This window comes from Danio rerio, chromosome 5, assembly GCF_049306965.1.
Source record: "Danio rerio strain Tuebingen ecotype United States chromosome 5, GRCz12tu, whole genome shotgun sequence".
Lineage (NCBI taxonomy): Eukaryota > Metazoa > Chordata > Actinopteri > Cypriniformes > Danionidae > Danio > Danio rerio.
The window spans coordinates 30,293,521-30,307,358 of NC_133180.1; the positions used below are offsets into that span (position 1 = coordinate 30,293,521).

A 13,838-nucleotide genomic window follows, 5' to 3' on the forward strand; every position below is an offset into this window, starting at 1 on the left:
ACTGCCAGCTGGGGAAATGGCTTTGAGAATTGAAATCTATGGAAATCCTTTCAGTTTTTTTTCTTTCTAGACTGTTCTTCTCACAGGTTACCATAAGTGTGATCGTACAGCTTGTGCTTTGTTTCCCTTTCACTCAGACTTTGTTTTTATACAAATATCCCTCTCAAACATTTTGTTGTTTCACGTAATGCCTTACAAAAAAAAGTAGGAAACCTGTCTGTCACCTGAAGTCGTTTTGGAAAGTTATCTTAACTATGGTACAATCAGGCGGTGACGGGTGTAACGGGTAACCAGGGACTCTATTTTGAAGTTGAGAAAACAGATTTGTGTTCTCCTACTTGCTATGATCAACAAAAAAAATAAAAAAATATATGTTTTGCATAATTTTGTTGCTGTCATCAATTTTATAATGGCAATGAGGTATATGCACATGGGCTTTTTATTTCAGTTAGCCAGCCCCAGGGCTTCCGGTAAATTGTCACCCCATACAAAATCGCCACTTTTAAGATCTGATTTCTTAAAAAAAAAAAAAAAAAAAAACAGCAATCTTCACTTGCCTGGCTGAAGATATGATTAAAAAGTGGGTATCGGACCAAACAAGATGTACATCTTTCCGCGCCATGTCTTTTAAAATATGGAAATTAATTTTACCCCAGTATTTTTATTGGAATTTCTGTGCTAGCCAGCGGCTTTTGATGGCGCCAGCATTTAAATAGTCTTTTTAACTCTTTTTATGCTTTAACAAACAAATGGATGCATAAATCTATTTAACTGATTATATTTAAATTAAGTTACAACACCAATGCAACATTAGGAACATTAGTGAATTGAAAATAGCTCTCAACGGAAGTTCATCATTGGCAACACTATAGGCATTGGACGATAACCGTGTTCAAGGTATAACGTGGTTTGGAAAAGTCAAGGTTTTAAAACCGACAAAATTCTGATAAACTGTTCCTAAGGTATGAATAAGATTTAATTTTACTTTTTTTTTTTTTTTTTAGGACTGCAGAATCTCATGCAGAAAAGAAAACAAAATCTGTTTTTGAAACTAATGAAAACAGCAGAAGTCAAATCATTTGAATCATTTGAATTAGCCTAACATGTTTACTGTTCCAAAATATTTAAAAATGTTTCTTAAGTTAAAATATATTGTGTACAAAAGTTAAAAAGGATATGTTTTTTTTACCCAGACATGTAAAAAAAATAGATTTGAGAGCAGTAATTTTGAAACCGTGAAACCGTGATATTTATACCCAAGGTTATAATACCATCAGAATCTTATACCGGCCTATGCCTACAACACTAGCTGTGCATATAGCTCATTGTGAATTTTATAATACTTGGTGTGAGAACTAAGAACAAAACATCTGTAAATATCAGTTTTTTTATCTCCTTGTGTTTCCGGGTGGCTTCCAGGCTGGTTTTCCTGCATGCCAACCACCAGATCCTTTTTTCTTCTCTGAGGACTTACTTCTCTGGTGCTTACTGGTGTCTTTTTCAAGGCTAGCATCGATCCCGGTTACAACATTCTTTGTCAACGTTTGATTAGGTGTTACTGTAGATGCTGAACTTAGACGTTTTGCACTTCCTCTGATGTAGGCAGCGAGAAGGTCCAAAGTCAGTGGAATAATGCTCACAATCCCACCATAGAAATTTCTTGCTTCATCACAGCTCAGCCGGTTGATCACATTGTGTGGATAGCTGTAAAGAAAGGGGATTAAGTCAAATAATAAGCAATGATTCTTGGGAGCCTTGAGCATTATGTTACCATCTGATTTTATTTAATGAGACTCCCGCATCCTTAAAGTGGGTTAAATTCTGAAGGTTAATCATTCAGACAGCAATTGTTTATATTTATGTAAGAAGTAGTGTAATTTTACTTTTACTTAACTGTGCCCTTTGCTGACTGATGTTGCTGCTGGGGTTCAGGAGCTCTTTGCAGGTCTCCAATCCCTCACATGAAGTGTTTCTGCTGGACACTGAGGACTCCAGTTGTTTTAAAACACCTCCAAGATCAGAAATAATTTCCAGAAAGAGTAAAAAGATGCTCCTGTCAGTTGAATTGCTGCAATGGTGATTCATGTACTTTTGGACCTGCGGAAAAACAATGTTTTTTATTTGTTTAAATTTTACATTATTGATACATGCAATACATATTATTTAACAGTATTGAACCAATAATATATACACTACCGATTATAATTACACAAGTTTGCTGTAAGATTTGTTTAAAAAAAAAATTAAAAACAGATTTTAATAATCAATTCTTTACAAATTCAAAAATGAACTAATGAATAAAATTTCAGTGTCTTTAAAAGTATGCATAGTTACTGCAACCAACAATAAAATAGTGGGTTGTTACTTGAAAATATTTGCAGTTTAATTTCCACCAGGTTAACATGATAATAAATTATGCTTAAAATATTAACATGCCATTCTTACAATTAACAACAGTTCGCTTTGATTACTCCCATTTTTCAATAATCACAGCTTTACTGGGTGCCGTGGGAACTGTATGACTTTATAAAACTGTTAATAAATCATAATGACCTGTTTTATGGTGGAGACAGGCTCTGTTCTGTCCCTTGCATGTTCTCTTGAGCGCTCCAGAGCATTTATAAATATAAACTGTTGTTGTTTGAAACGTTTATATTTCTGCTCGAGGGAAAGTAGCTGCTGTCTGACATCAGCCATCTCGGTTAAATTGCTCAACCTGTTGAAGATGAATAACGTTACAGTAGTATTAATATACAGAATAAACGAAGTACTGTTCATAAATAGGAGTAACGTTAACGTTAATGTAATTACCTTAAGGATATTCTACTACGGCTAAAACTTAAAAAAAAACTTTGTTGTAAAACTAAAGAGCGGGCTTTTTCACGGAATGTAACTTTAGCCCAATTGTGTCTTCAATTTGTCAAATATTCACATGTACGTTATTCGAACTTACCTGTATTAATACTGAAGCATATCAAATACCTGTACAATCGGTGTCTTCTTTTTCTGTTTCGCATATGTTGCGTAGCAACTAGAGTTGAAGCTCGCACTCCCTCTGTTGGTGCTGAATGTGATCTGCTCATCAGCTACACATGTTACCAAGGGCAACGACAGCAACAGCTGCAGTGAGAACGCAAAACAAACTAGCCACAGCTAACGTTAGCCTACATTTCAAGGTAACTTTATATATTTTTGTTCTTCATTTTCCTTTGAACAGATAACCACATTATGCTATTTTTAATCAAATAAACGCATCGTTTGCGTAAATTCCCCTTTTGTGAGGGAGCAAAGCTAAGTAAACTATTAGCCTAACTTACATAAAAAATAAACTTTGGTAACGTTACAATACCTGAAAAAATACGTTACTTACTGAGCACATCTTAAAAGAAACTAACATTATATACTTTATACTAGAACATGTTCGGTACATACCAGTATTTATGTATTAGATACATAGTATAGGCTCATATATATATATATATATATATATATATATATATATATATATATATATATATATATATATATATATATATATATATATATATATATATATGAGCAATTCCATGAAAATGTCAACCTTATCATGAAAAAATAAACTTTTGACCAAAATAACAAAACCTATTTCAATTTGCTTATTAGGGTCTATATTTTATTGTTATGATGTGCTCTTGTTGAATTTTTAAGAAAATTGTTTTGTTTATCCATGAAATATGAGGATTGTGCCAATGCTAATTTTCATTATCATCCAACCACTTTTTATATATATATATATATATATATATATATATATATATATATATATATATATATATATATATATATATATATATATATATATATATATATAATATCTAATGATTGAGTGTAATAGTATCTAATAAATAATAACTAATATCTAATGAATAAGTAGTTCTTTTAAAATGTGCTCATCACTTTTTCATTAGGTAAGTTACCAGAGTTCATCTAGTATCTTTTTTTAAGTTTTACTCAGAACATAGGCAACCAGTTTCAACAAATTAATTTAAAAAGTAGTAAATATTTTAGTAGTAAATATTTTACTGATTACCTTACTGTTTTCTGCTTTTTATACATATAAACTCATAAAATGCTAATTTCTTTGTAAACCAAGACACATTTTTAGCCTTCCTTTGCTGACCTCTCGGTGTCTCGTGGAGCATTGCAGTGATGGATTCAGCTGAAAGGCCCCTCAGAATCCCCCCTGAAATGGTCATTTATGCAGAGAAACATGACATATTTCACCTGATCCAGGTAAAGACATTTGTCTATACAATGTTTAAAAAGTTAATCATCTACAAGACAATAGTGTCTAAATGAATTATTAATTTGCAGACACTAGTGAGAAATCTGATGGTGGACAAACCAGATGATCCCATTCAATACCTGATTAACTTTCTGGAAAGGGACAATGTTGATGGTAAGATTTGTGTAATTGTGCCTGAATCCTTAGAAATGTTTATTATTTAATACAAAGGAATTCAAACTGTGGTCTGGGAACGACCAGGGGGCCACATGAGATGTCAGTGAAAATGTTAGAGGTCATTAAAAAGCATAAAAAGTCCAAATAAAGAAGAATAATTAAAAAATTATTGAATTAGTAAAAAATCATAATACTCATAAGACAATTAATACCTGATTATTGAAGTAATACAGTGATTAAAGTAAATAAAAAAAAGAACAAAATTAGTAAATATGTGTGAGAATTACTGAACTAATACTGCACCATAATAAAAAATGCAGTAATGAATCTAAATGTTTTGCCAGTGGACATTTAAAAATTATTTTAAATATTAAAATAATTAAATATTCCAATATATTAATTAATAAAGTATGACTAAAAGATTCAATAATGTGATGTAATAGAAACAAATTATTTTACAAATAGGTTTCAAGACTCTTTTACGCTTTGTGTATTTACATTTAGGATGTAAAATGTAAAATAGCTCCCTCACTAGTTTTAGGTCCCTCGCTTGAGGATGATAATATTTGGGTTACTAACACATTCTTATAGTAATACTGTCATAACCACAAGATGGCGTAGTTGCACATGATATCAAATAAGACGAGTTTACAAAATGAAGTTGAAGGAGCAAAAAAATTCCGGGTAAAAAGACACTATTGATTATATAACTTACTGCTAGCTTTTTTGTTATCGACTAGAAGTACTTTAAGAGTCTTCATCTTACATCTATAGTTTATTGGAGATGGTTCATTGATTAAAATATATGTATATCTGTTTCAGTTCCTAGAATCATATTACTGGGTCCTCCAGTATCAGGGAAAAGAACCGTAGTAAGTGCATCATTTTTAAATAAAACATAATTCAATTTTTTTAGTAGCTAATGTTAATTCCTAGGCTTATAATTAATGTTTGTCTTTTAAAGTGACATCTAGCATTGTAGTTGCACACACACGCACACAATCTGCATTTTTTTTGTTTCTTAGTCTGTAATTTTATTGTTCTGTCTTGGAATTTAATGATAAATTGATTTATATTAATCAGATAATCATCACAGTTACAACATCAGACCTTACACATTACAATACAGCTAATTGTTTAGCATCAATTCTGTAAACCATTAATGTTTTCATTTCTACTGAGGTAAAGTTAGTTTTTTATTCACAAATTCACACTCTCCATAATAATATAATTTCACAATAAAACTCTTTGTGGGTGGCGCCGTGGGAAGTACGTTTACCCCACAGCAAGAAGGTCACAGGTTTGAGCCTTGGCTGGGTCAGTTGGCAATTCTGTGTGGAGTTTGCATGTTCTCCCCGTGTTCACGTGGGTTTCCTCCAGGTGCCCCGTTTTCTCCCACAAATCCAAAGACAGGCAGTATGCTACTACAACAGGTGAATTGGTAAGCTAAATTGTCCGTAGTTTTTGTGTGTGAATGAGAGTGTTTCTTAGTGATAGGTTGCAGCTGGAAGGGCATCCGTTGCGTAAAACATATGCTGGATAAGTTGGCAGTTCATTCCACAGTGACGACCCCAGATTAATAAAGGGACTAGGTTGCAGCTGGAAGGGCATCCGTTGCGTAAAACATATGCTGGATAAGTTGGCAGTTCATTCCACAGTGACGACCCCAGATTAATAAAGGGACTAAGCTGAAAAGAAAATGAATGAAAAAAATTATTTGCAAATTCTAAAGAGTGAAATCATATTAGCAGCCAATGACGATCAAAGTACAACATTGTTCACAGTCAAATACACAGTGCTAATGTTTTTTTCAAGTCATATTTTTATGTTATTTCCGACCGAATATTCAAAGTACCATGGTAAACAATATAGGGAGCGTGTCACAAGTTATCACTGAATGATTGTGCGAATATAAAACCAACTTTACCTCATTTTTATTTAATTTCTGTAATTTTACTTCATTTTATAGGCTGTTTCTCATTGTCTTCTTTTGTCTTACTGCAGGCTAAAAAGTTATGCGAGCACACACAGGCTATCCATATAACTTTTAGCGATATTTTAAAAGATGACAGTGACCTGACAAGGGCTGCACAGAGTTATTATGACAAAAAACAGGTGAGGTCTTACATTGTCTTAAACACTTACACTTCTATAAGATTCACAATAGATTTTTAAGTAGACTGCATTGCAAATTTTTGTGTACAACATGTTACAATTGAATTGCGAAGTATCTTCAAGGAAAGCAGTCTGGAGTGCCTTGATCATGATATTCATTTTAGACGTATACTGTAAGTAGAAAAGGTAATGTTGTCAGCATTTGCTCCACTCTCTGGATGCCAGTAATTGCAGTCTCTGTGGTATTGTAAAGACATAGAACTGATCTTGTCTGAAGTCTGATCATGCAAATGCAATGCGGGCTAGTTAGTCGATAAATCAGGAGAGTTGAATTGAATTAGAAGAAAAGAGAGAGATGTGCTTAGGAAAAGAGTCTCCCAATGGTTTAATTATTCTAATTATCCTCTCACTTAAACTCGCCATGGCCTTGAGTTTAAAATAGAACGATCCAAAAGATTCCAATTATTATCATTTTTCACAAAATTCACAAAGGAGAGGGAGATGAAAGCAGCAGAGGATGTCATAAATAATTAGAGATTCAACGCCGTATTTGAATGTATTTGTTTATTGATAATTGGATTGTTTCCAGTGGACAGTTTAGTTTGCTGGAGAACATACACCTTAGCTGATGTTAATGTTAGCGACACAAATAGTCTTTAGACTATCTTTTATTAGTTTATAAAGTTTTATTTAGTTAGGTTGATTGCAAATTGCATTACTGATGAGTAATTTAGACTAAAACACTTTCTGTGATTTAGGCCTGTTGTTAATGTTGGTAAATCTTCGGCTAGTGATTTAAAAAGTTTACGTTATAATATATTGCATCCGACATCCCTTACAAAAAATAACTGCAGTAAACTGAAGTAAAACCGCAGGGTTTATTCTTCAACATCTTCCAAGGATATTGTGTACTTTTTTTTAGAATTTCAGGATTTTTTTTATACATTTTTTAATTAGAATTTCATTTGTAAAAATGAATAATAATAATAAAAATAACTGCAGTGAACAAAACAGTACAACAGCAGTAGCCTATATACAAGGAGAACTGTGGCAAAATTTAATGCAACTGCAAAATTGCAGTATACTCAGATATAAACACAGTTCAACTACATTGCTATAAAGTTCAACAGCAGTAAAATCTGCAGTACAACTGAAGTTACATTAAAAAATCTCAGAGGGGCAATATAGTGATATGTTATATAGTTTATTGCACTTAGGTACATAAGAATTAAAAGTGCACTTTAGTTTTATTATTTATTGCTGTAAAGCAGATGATTGTAGATGTATTTTATAGTTAGTTATACTTCTGAAAAGTGCAATATAATATATCGTGGTAGTAATTCAGCAATACAACTTAAGTACTGAAGCCTAGATTGGAAACCATTGTCCATCGACCAGGAAAAGTAGTAATTGCAGTTATATTGTAGAAGTACTTCAGTTGTATACTGCATTATATTAGTTGTAGTACTTTAGTACTATTGCAGTATACTGCAGTTGTACTGTTGGAGTACATCAGTTGTATTGCAGTAGATGTACTGCAGTTGGTTGTATTGTAGTACTTCACTGGTGTTGCAGTAATATTGCCATATATTTAAATAATGCCGTTTTTTTTGTGTCCAAAAAAAATTGTTGTTGGATTTATGATCTGATTTATGATATATGATTGACATATCATCAAAAGTTACAGATATGCAACTCAGTTATGATCCTAGAATCTGGATATTAGGAGGATTCTAGAATCTGGATTTTAAGGGACACCAAACTATTAGATACATCTCATCATAGAAATACTTTACATTTCTTCCTAGAACGAATGGGGAAAAAAAAGGAATTTTAATTAACTGAAATCATCTCACTCTCCATCTATAAAACATTGGATCAACTAACTTATTTCCTACTGAAAAAATACTGTTCAGTTTCAGAGCATATTTGTTTTGCGGCGACACACTGGCGCAGTAGGTAGACCTGTCGCCTCACAGCAAGAAGGTCGCTGGTTCGAGCCTCGGCTGGGTCAGTTGACATTTCTGTGTGGAGTTTGCATGTTCTCCCTGCATTCGCGTGGGTTTCTCCGGGAGCTCCGGTTTCCCTCACAGTCCAAAGACATGTGGTACAGGTAAATTGGGTAGGCTAAATTGTCCTTAGTGTATGTGTATGAATGAGTGTGTATGGATGTTTCCCAGAGATGGGTTGCAGCTGGAAGGGCATCCGCTGCATAAAAACATATGCTAGATAAGTTGGCGGTTCATTCCACTGTGGCGATCCCAGATTAATAAAGGGACTAAGTCAAAAAGAAAATGAATATTTTGCTTCATTATAAATTAAGCAGGATTTAATTTTTTTTAATAAATTATCAATTTTGTTGTGTATTATTTAAAAAAGTTTTATTGATTGACTTTAATTAAAACATTTACTTTTCATAATTTCTTGTTTTCTAATAGAATGTCCCCAAAGACCTCTGGATCCAACTGATTCAACAACGTCTATCAAAACCTGACTGTGTTCAGTGGGTAAGGCCTCGCTTTTTTAATTATAATTTCATTTCTTTTGTAATTAACTAACTAACAAACCAAAAGACTAAGGAGTTTTTTTCCCATCCTGTCTAAAACATGAAAGAAAGTGAAGCAATCTGTTTAACAATCAACATATTTTCATCCTGACCTTCCACGCGACCTCCTCGTTTTGAACTGCTCATATTTCTACGAGTGTGATGCCCACATAATTTGCCATTATTCTATTCTTTATTTACTCTCAACCCTCTATGATAAATAATTAGACGTGTGTTTCTCCGCCTCCCTTGAGGACTGCTGAGCCGGGTCTCAGTGAAAGCAAGACTGCTGGTGAGAAAAGCTTTCATCGCCAGCGGGCCCCTCACCGGCTGCCAGTTACATGTGATCTCAGTACTAATGCCACTTAAGAGCCTCACCGCTGAGGTGTCCGTTCTCAGATCTCGCACCTTTTGATTCCTCCTCTCATCTCTCCATCAAATCACACAATCAATCACGCTCTCCCTGATCGCGTCTTCCTCTGAAGTGTCAGTTTCTTCATTTGGGCCGCAACAGAGGAATATGTAAATCGTTCAACACCAAACGGCATCTTCTTTTTTCCTCGCTAAACTCCGCAAATGGAGCTTTACTCAGCCGAGAAAACTTTTTTTTCTTTTCCGCTCGCCATCCTTTAACTTTCACCTTTTAATCTCAGTAGTTTGTGATTAGCGACTGCTTTGAATCTGGTAATGGATGTTTATCCCTTCAGGCAAACTGTCTGATAGTATTTATCGGGTTATTTAATTATTTCCCTCCCCGACTGATCTGCATAAGAGCAGAGGATTGAGGTAGAGTTTTTCCTCTGTAGATTTAGACACCTGACAAAGCATCTCTGGCTCACCATGAGGAGCCTTCATCTCACGGTCTCTTGCTTCGCATGCGCTTTAATGGGCCAGAGAAGGGAATGATTGACACGTCACATCAGCACCGGAGCCTAGACAGCTAAGCTTAATTGCTTTGCCACCGATGCCTGCGCTTGTCTACCTGTTTTTCCAAATTAAGCAACAATGAATGTTAATCATGCCTAATCTAGGTCATCTAGTTCATCTCCGCCTGTCACCGCTTCTCAAGCTGTCTTAATTCCCACTCTCGTTCTCTCATGAGGCCACTGTTTGTAAAACTTTAGACTTGTACTCTTGTGGAAAATGAAGAGAGGGAGCATAGGTAATGAATATGATTTAAAGCAAAATGTCAATTTAATGAGCGCCTCTCAGTCCTCTGAAAAAAAAGATGGACCTTTAAGTAAAAGAGAAGAAAAAAAGAAGGAAGGATGGAAGGAAGGAAAGAAAGAAAGATCATGGGGCGCGTGTCACAGTCATCCCGATCCCTAATGAGGCTTCCAAATAAAGTTATGCTGTTTGAATTTGCATACTGTCTGTAATTCTATTTTGAGGGAGAAAGGAGACATCTAAAAGAGAGCTGGCAATTGAAATGATATGTTCAAACTTTTTGAATGTAAACAATGCAGATAATACTTTAGTTGTTTTAACATGATAGGATTTCATTAGTAAAAAATTGTACACTTCCTTCAAAAGTTTGGGATTTTAAAACCTTTAGAATATCCTTGTGAAAGCCGTGACATTTTTTCCACAGTTTATTTGTTACAGAAATATTTTGCGACATGATTAATTCTTTTTTCACTTTTATATAAACATATATCAATATTTAAATATTGATAGATGTAGATAGATATAGATTCAATATATAACTCATGAATTGTAATATACAGTAAACATTTTCTGAGGTTGATTTAATTGCATTGCTTTGCATATTATTATTTTTTATATTAGTTTTAACAAATAGGAGACCACATTCTCGATCACTAGGTATGCGTTGAATTATATTTGTTTTATTCTATAACAGTCTGATGACATTTGTTTCCAAACGTCATATAAAAATATTGTTATATTTTTTGTTCATTCATTTTCCTTCGGCTTAGTCCCTTTATTCATCAGGGATCACCACTGCGGAATGAACCGCCAACTTATAGGATGCCCTTCCAGCTGCAACCCAATACTAGAAAACAACTATACACACTTAGACACACTCATACACTACAGCCAATTTAGTTTATTCAATTCACCTACAGCGCATGTCTTTGGACTGGGGGAAATTGAAGCACCCAGAGGAAACCCACGAGGGGAACACGCAAACTTCACACAGAAATGTCAACTGACTCTGCCTAGACTCGAACCAGCGACCTTATCAGGTGACAGTGCTAACCATTGAGCCACCATGTCACCTATTATTATTTTTATTATTATTATATTACAGGCGTTCCGCGTGGTCTTAAAATGTATTAAAAGTTGATTAATCAATGTAGATAAATTTAAGGCCCTTAATAGTATTATAAAGTCTTAAATGCTGTTTTGCAAGGTATTAAATTCGACATCATTTTTGATTATGCAATGTATGGTTGTATGCTACAGTTTGCCTGAATTAAATCTGCGAATATCAGGATGCTGTGTAGTTTATGAAATCAATAAAATCATACTTGATTTGACATCATGCTGCTTTGTTTACTGCTGTAACCAAGGCAATGCCATTATTTCTGCATTTCTATAGGCACCAACCTGCTGAATTAGCTAGATTAATTCAACTTTTATTCAGTATATGAATAATGCTTTAGTGTTGGATTAGTTTCTTACATTAATATTTAGTAAATATACTTTAATTTAAAATCTCGTCAGTGTTTCCAATTGAAATTTAAAGTGGTTATAAGGTATAAAAATGGATGGAAAGAGTCTTAAAAGGTATTGAATTTCACTCTCTGATTCCTGTATATACTCTGCATTGGTTTATGAAAATAGGAGACCACATTCTCGGTTTTCTGTTTCTCTAAATGTGCTGGATGCAATCACTAGGTATGCATTTGATAATATTGTGAATATTTGTTTTATTCTTTAACAGTTTATGAAATTTCTTTCAAATGTCATCTAAAAATATTATTATGATTTTATTTTTTTTGTGATTTAAAGTCAGGGCTATTCCTTTGATAAATATTGTATCGTATATATAAACTAAAGCAAAATTAATTTAACTAGCTAATTGAGATCTAATTGTTTAAGTCAAGTGGAGTATTTTGCAGCCGCTCATGCTGCCATATTGTGTGTCTGTGTATTGTGTGGGGGAGCTGTATGTTGGGGTGTGTGAGTGACATGTCGGGGCGACTCTTCTGCTCCCCTGCTTTGCCTGCTGTTGGGCTGGCTGGTGACATCTGCTCCACGCATGTCCCTCCTGTGATAACTGGCCTCACTGCAGATGTTCCAGTCCTGGGGTCTCTGTCTGAGCCCACTGCTACTGCACCATGGCCCCTTTTGATGTGGGGATGAAACGGAATGGAGCAAGTCGCAGTGGGGCTCTGTGTTGAAATGTATGTATGCAGAGACTGTGTGTGTGTGTGTGTATGCACTGTAGTTTGACTGAAAGAAGTTTAGACTCTACCTAAGTCTCTTTTTATATACCTTTGCTTTTATATAGATGGCTACATAACGAAAAACTGACGATGGATCGTATTACAAAATTCTAAAGTTGTAATATTTTGGATGTGCTACATTATTTTTTACATTCCGCAACCTGTTATTACACTTATATTGTTTACTGCATACAGTATACTGTCTTAAAAAAGCATGTTTACTAATCACAAAACTGTAAGTAAAGCTGCTTTAAGAAAAGCAGTGTTATTAACTACATTCATTCATTCATTTCTTTTAGTCCCTTAGTTCATTTATTAAACAGGGGTCGCCACAACAGAATGAACCACCTAATTCAGCATATTTTGGATGACCTTTCAGCCGCAACTCATCACTGGGAATTTTATTAACCTGATACTGATAAATGTAACAGAACAGAACAACAAAATCGATAAATCGTAACAAATACATTCGTCAGAATATAATCATAATCATAAATGATTATATATACACACACACACTCACCGACCGGACACTTTATTAGGTTGGATGTTGTTTTGCCTTCAGAACTGCCTTAATCCTTTGTGGCATAGATTCAACAAGGTACTCAAAATATTTCTCAGAGATTTTGGTCCATATTGACATGATATCATCACGCAGTTGCAGCAGATTTGTCGGCTGCACATCCATGATGCAAATCTCCCGTTTCACCACATCCCAAAGATGCTCTTTTGAATTGAAATCTGGTGACTGTGGAGGCCATTTGAGTACAGTGAACTCATTGTCATGTTGAAGAAACCAGTCTGAGATGATTCACGCTTAATGACATGGCGTGTTATCATGCTGAAAGTAGCCATCAGAAGATGGGTACACTGTGGTCATAAAGGGATGCACATGGTCAGAAACAATGCTCAGATAGGCTGTGGCTTGACACGATGATCATTTAGTACTAATGGACCTAAAGTGTGCCAAGAAAATAAAGCGCACACCATTACACCACCACCACCACCAGCCTGAATCGTTGATACAAGGCAGGATGGATCCATGCTTTAATGTTGATGACGGCAAACTCTGACCCTACTATTCGAATGTGGCAGCAGAAATCAAGATTCATAAGACCAGGAAACGTATTACCAATCTACTATTGTCCAGTTTTGTGCGAATTGTAACCTCAGTTTCCTGTTCTTAGCTGACACAAGTGTCACCCGGTGTGGTTTTCTGCTGCTGTAGCCTATCCGCCTCAAGTTTTGACGTGTGTTCAGAGATGCTTTTCTGCATAGCTCGGTTGTAACAAGTGGTTGTTTGAGTTACTTTTGCCTTTCTATC

The 13,838-nt window shown here is 34.6% G+C and overlaps 2 protein-coding genes across 13 annotated transcripts in view; one reads left to right on the forward strand and one right to left on the reverse strand.

The window, feature by feature from the left end:
• Nucleotides 1–280: 280 nt before the first annotated feature.
• spaca9 (sperm acrosome associated 9) lies at nucleotides 281–3,039 on the reverse strand. Of its 2 annotated transcripts, none has more exons than XM_073951068.1 (4): nucleotides 2,983–3,039; nucleotides 2,554–2,716; nucleotides 1,895–2,097; nucleotides 281–1,704 (listed from the first exon to the last, which is right to left on the reverse strand). In XM_073951068.1, exons 1-4 carry the CDS (start codon nucleotides 3,015–3,017, stop codon nucleotides 1,389–1,391), a joined length of 717 nt encoding a protein of 238 aa, XP_073807169.1. In that variant the 5' UTR covers nucleotides 3,018–3,039; the 3' UTR covers nucleotides 281–1,388.
• A 58-nt stretch (nucleotides 3,040–3,097) lies between these two features.
• The window catches only part of ak8 (adenylate kinase 8), a 40,619-nt gene continuing 29,878 nt past the window's right edge, over nucleotides 3,098–13,838 (forward strand). For 2 of the 11 annotated variants that reach the window (XR_012405917.1, XM_073950400.1), the window contains exons 1-6: nucleotides 3,112–3,176; nucleotides 4,179–4,272; nucleotides 4,354–4,438; nucleotides 5,264–5,313; nucleotides 6,446–6,556; nucleotides 8,995–9,063. Coding sequence is in view for 4 of the 11 variants with exons in the window: in XM_073950400.1 (XP_073806501.1) it covers nucleotides 4,189–4,272; nucleotides 4,354–4,438; nucleotides 5,264–5,313; nucleotides 6,446–6,556; nucleotides 8,995–9,063 (399 nt within the window). In the remaining 7 variants the exon portion in view is untranslated. 11 annotated transcript variants of the gene reach the window in all.

What these genes read in the sequence shown, in the direction of transcription:
- spaca9 (XM_073951068.1), bottom strand. Translation starts at nt 3,017, where the DNA reads ATGCGAAACAGAAAAAGAAGACACCGATTGTACAG. An exon ending in AGAAGACACCGATTGTACAG is followed by an intron (nt 2,717 to 2,982) that starts GTATTTGATATG and finishes CATCTTCAACAG; the next exon opens with GTTGAGCAATTTAACCGAGA. An exon ending in CTGTCTCCACCATAAAACAG is followed by an intron (nt 2,098 to 2,553) that starts GTCATTATGATT and finishes GTTTTTCCGCAG; the next exon opens with GTCCAAAAGTACATGAATCA.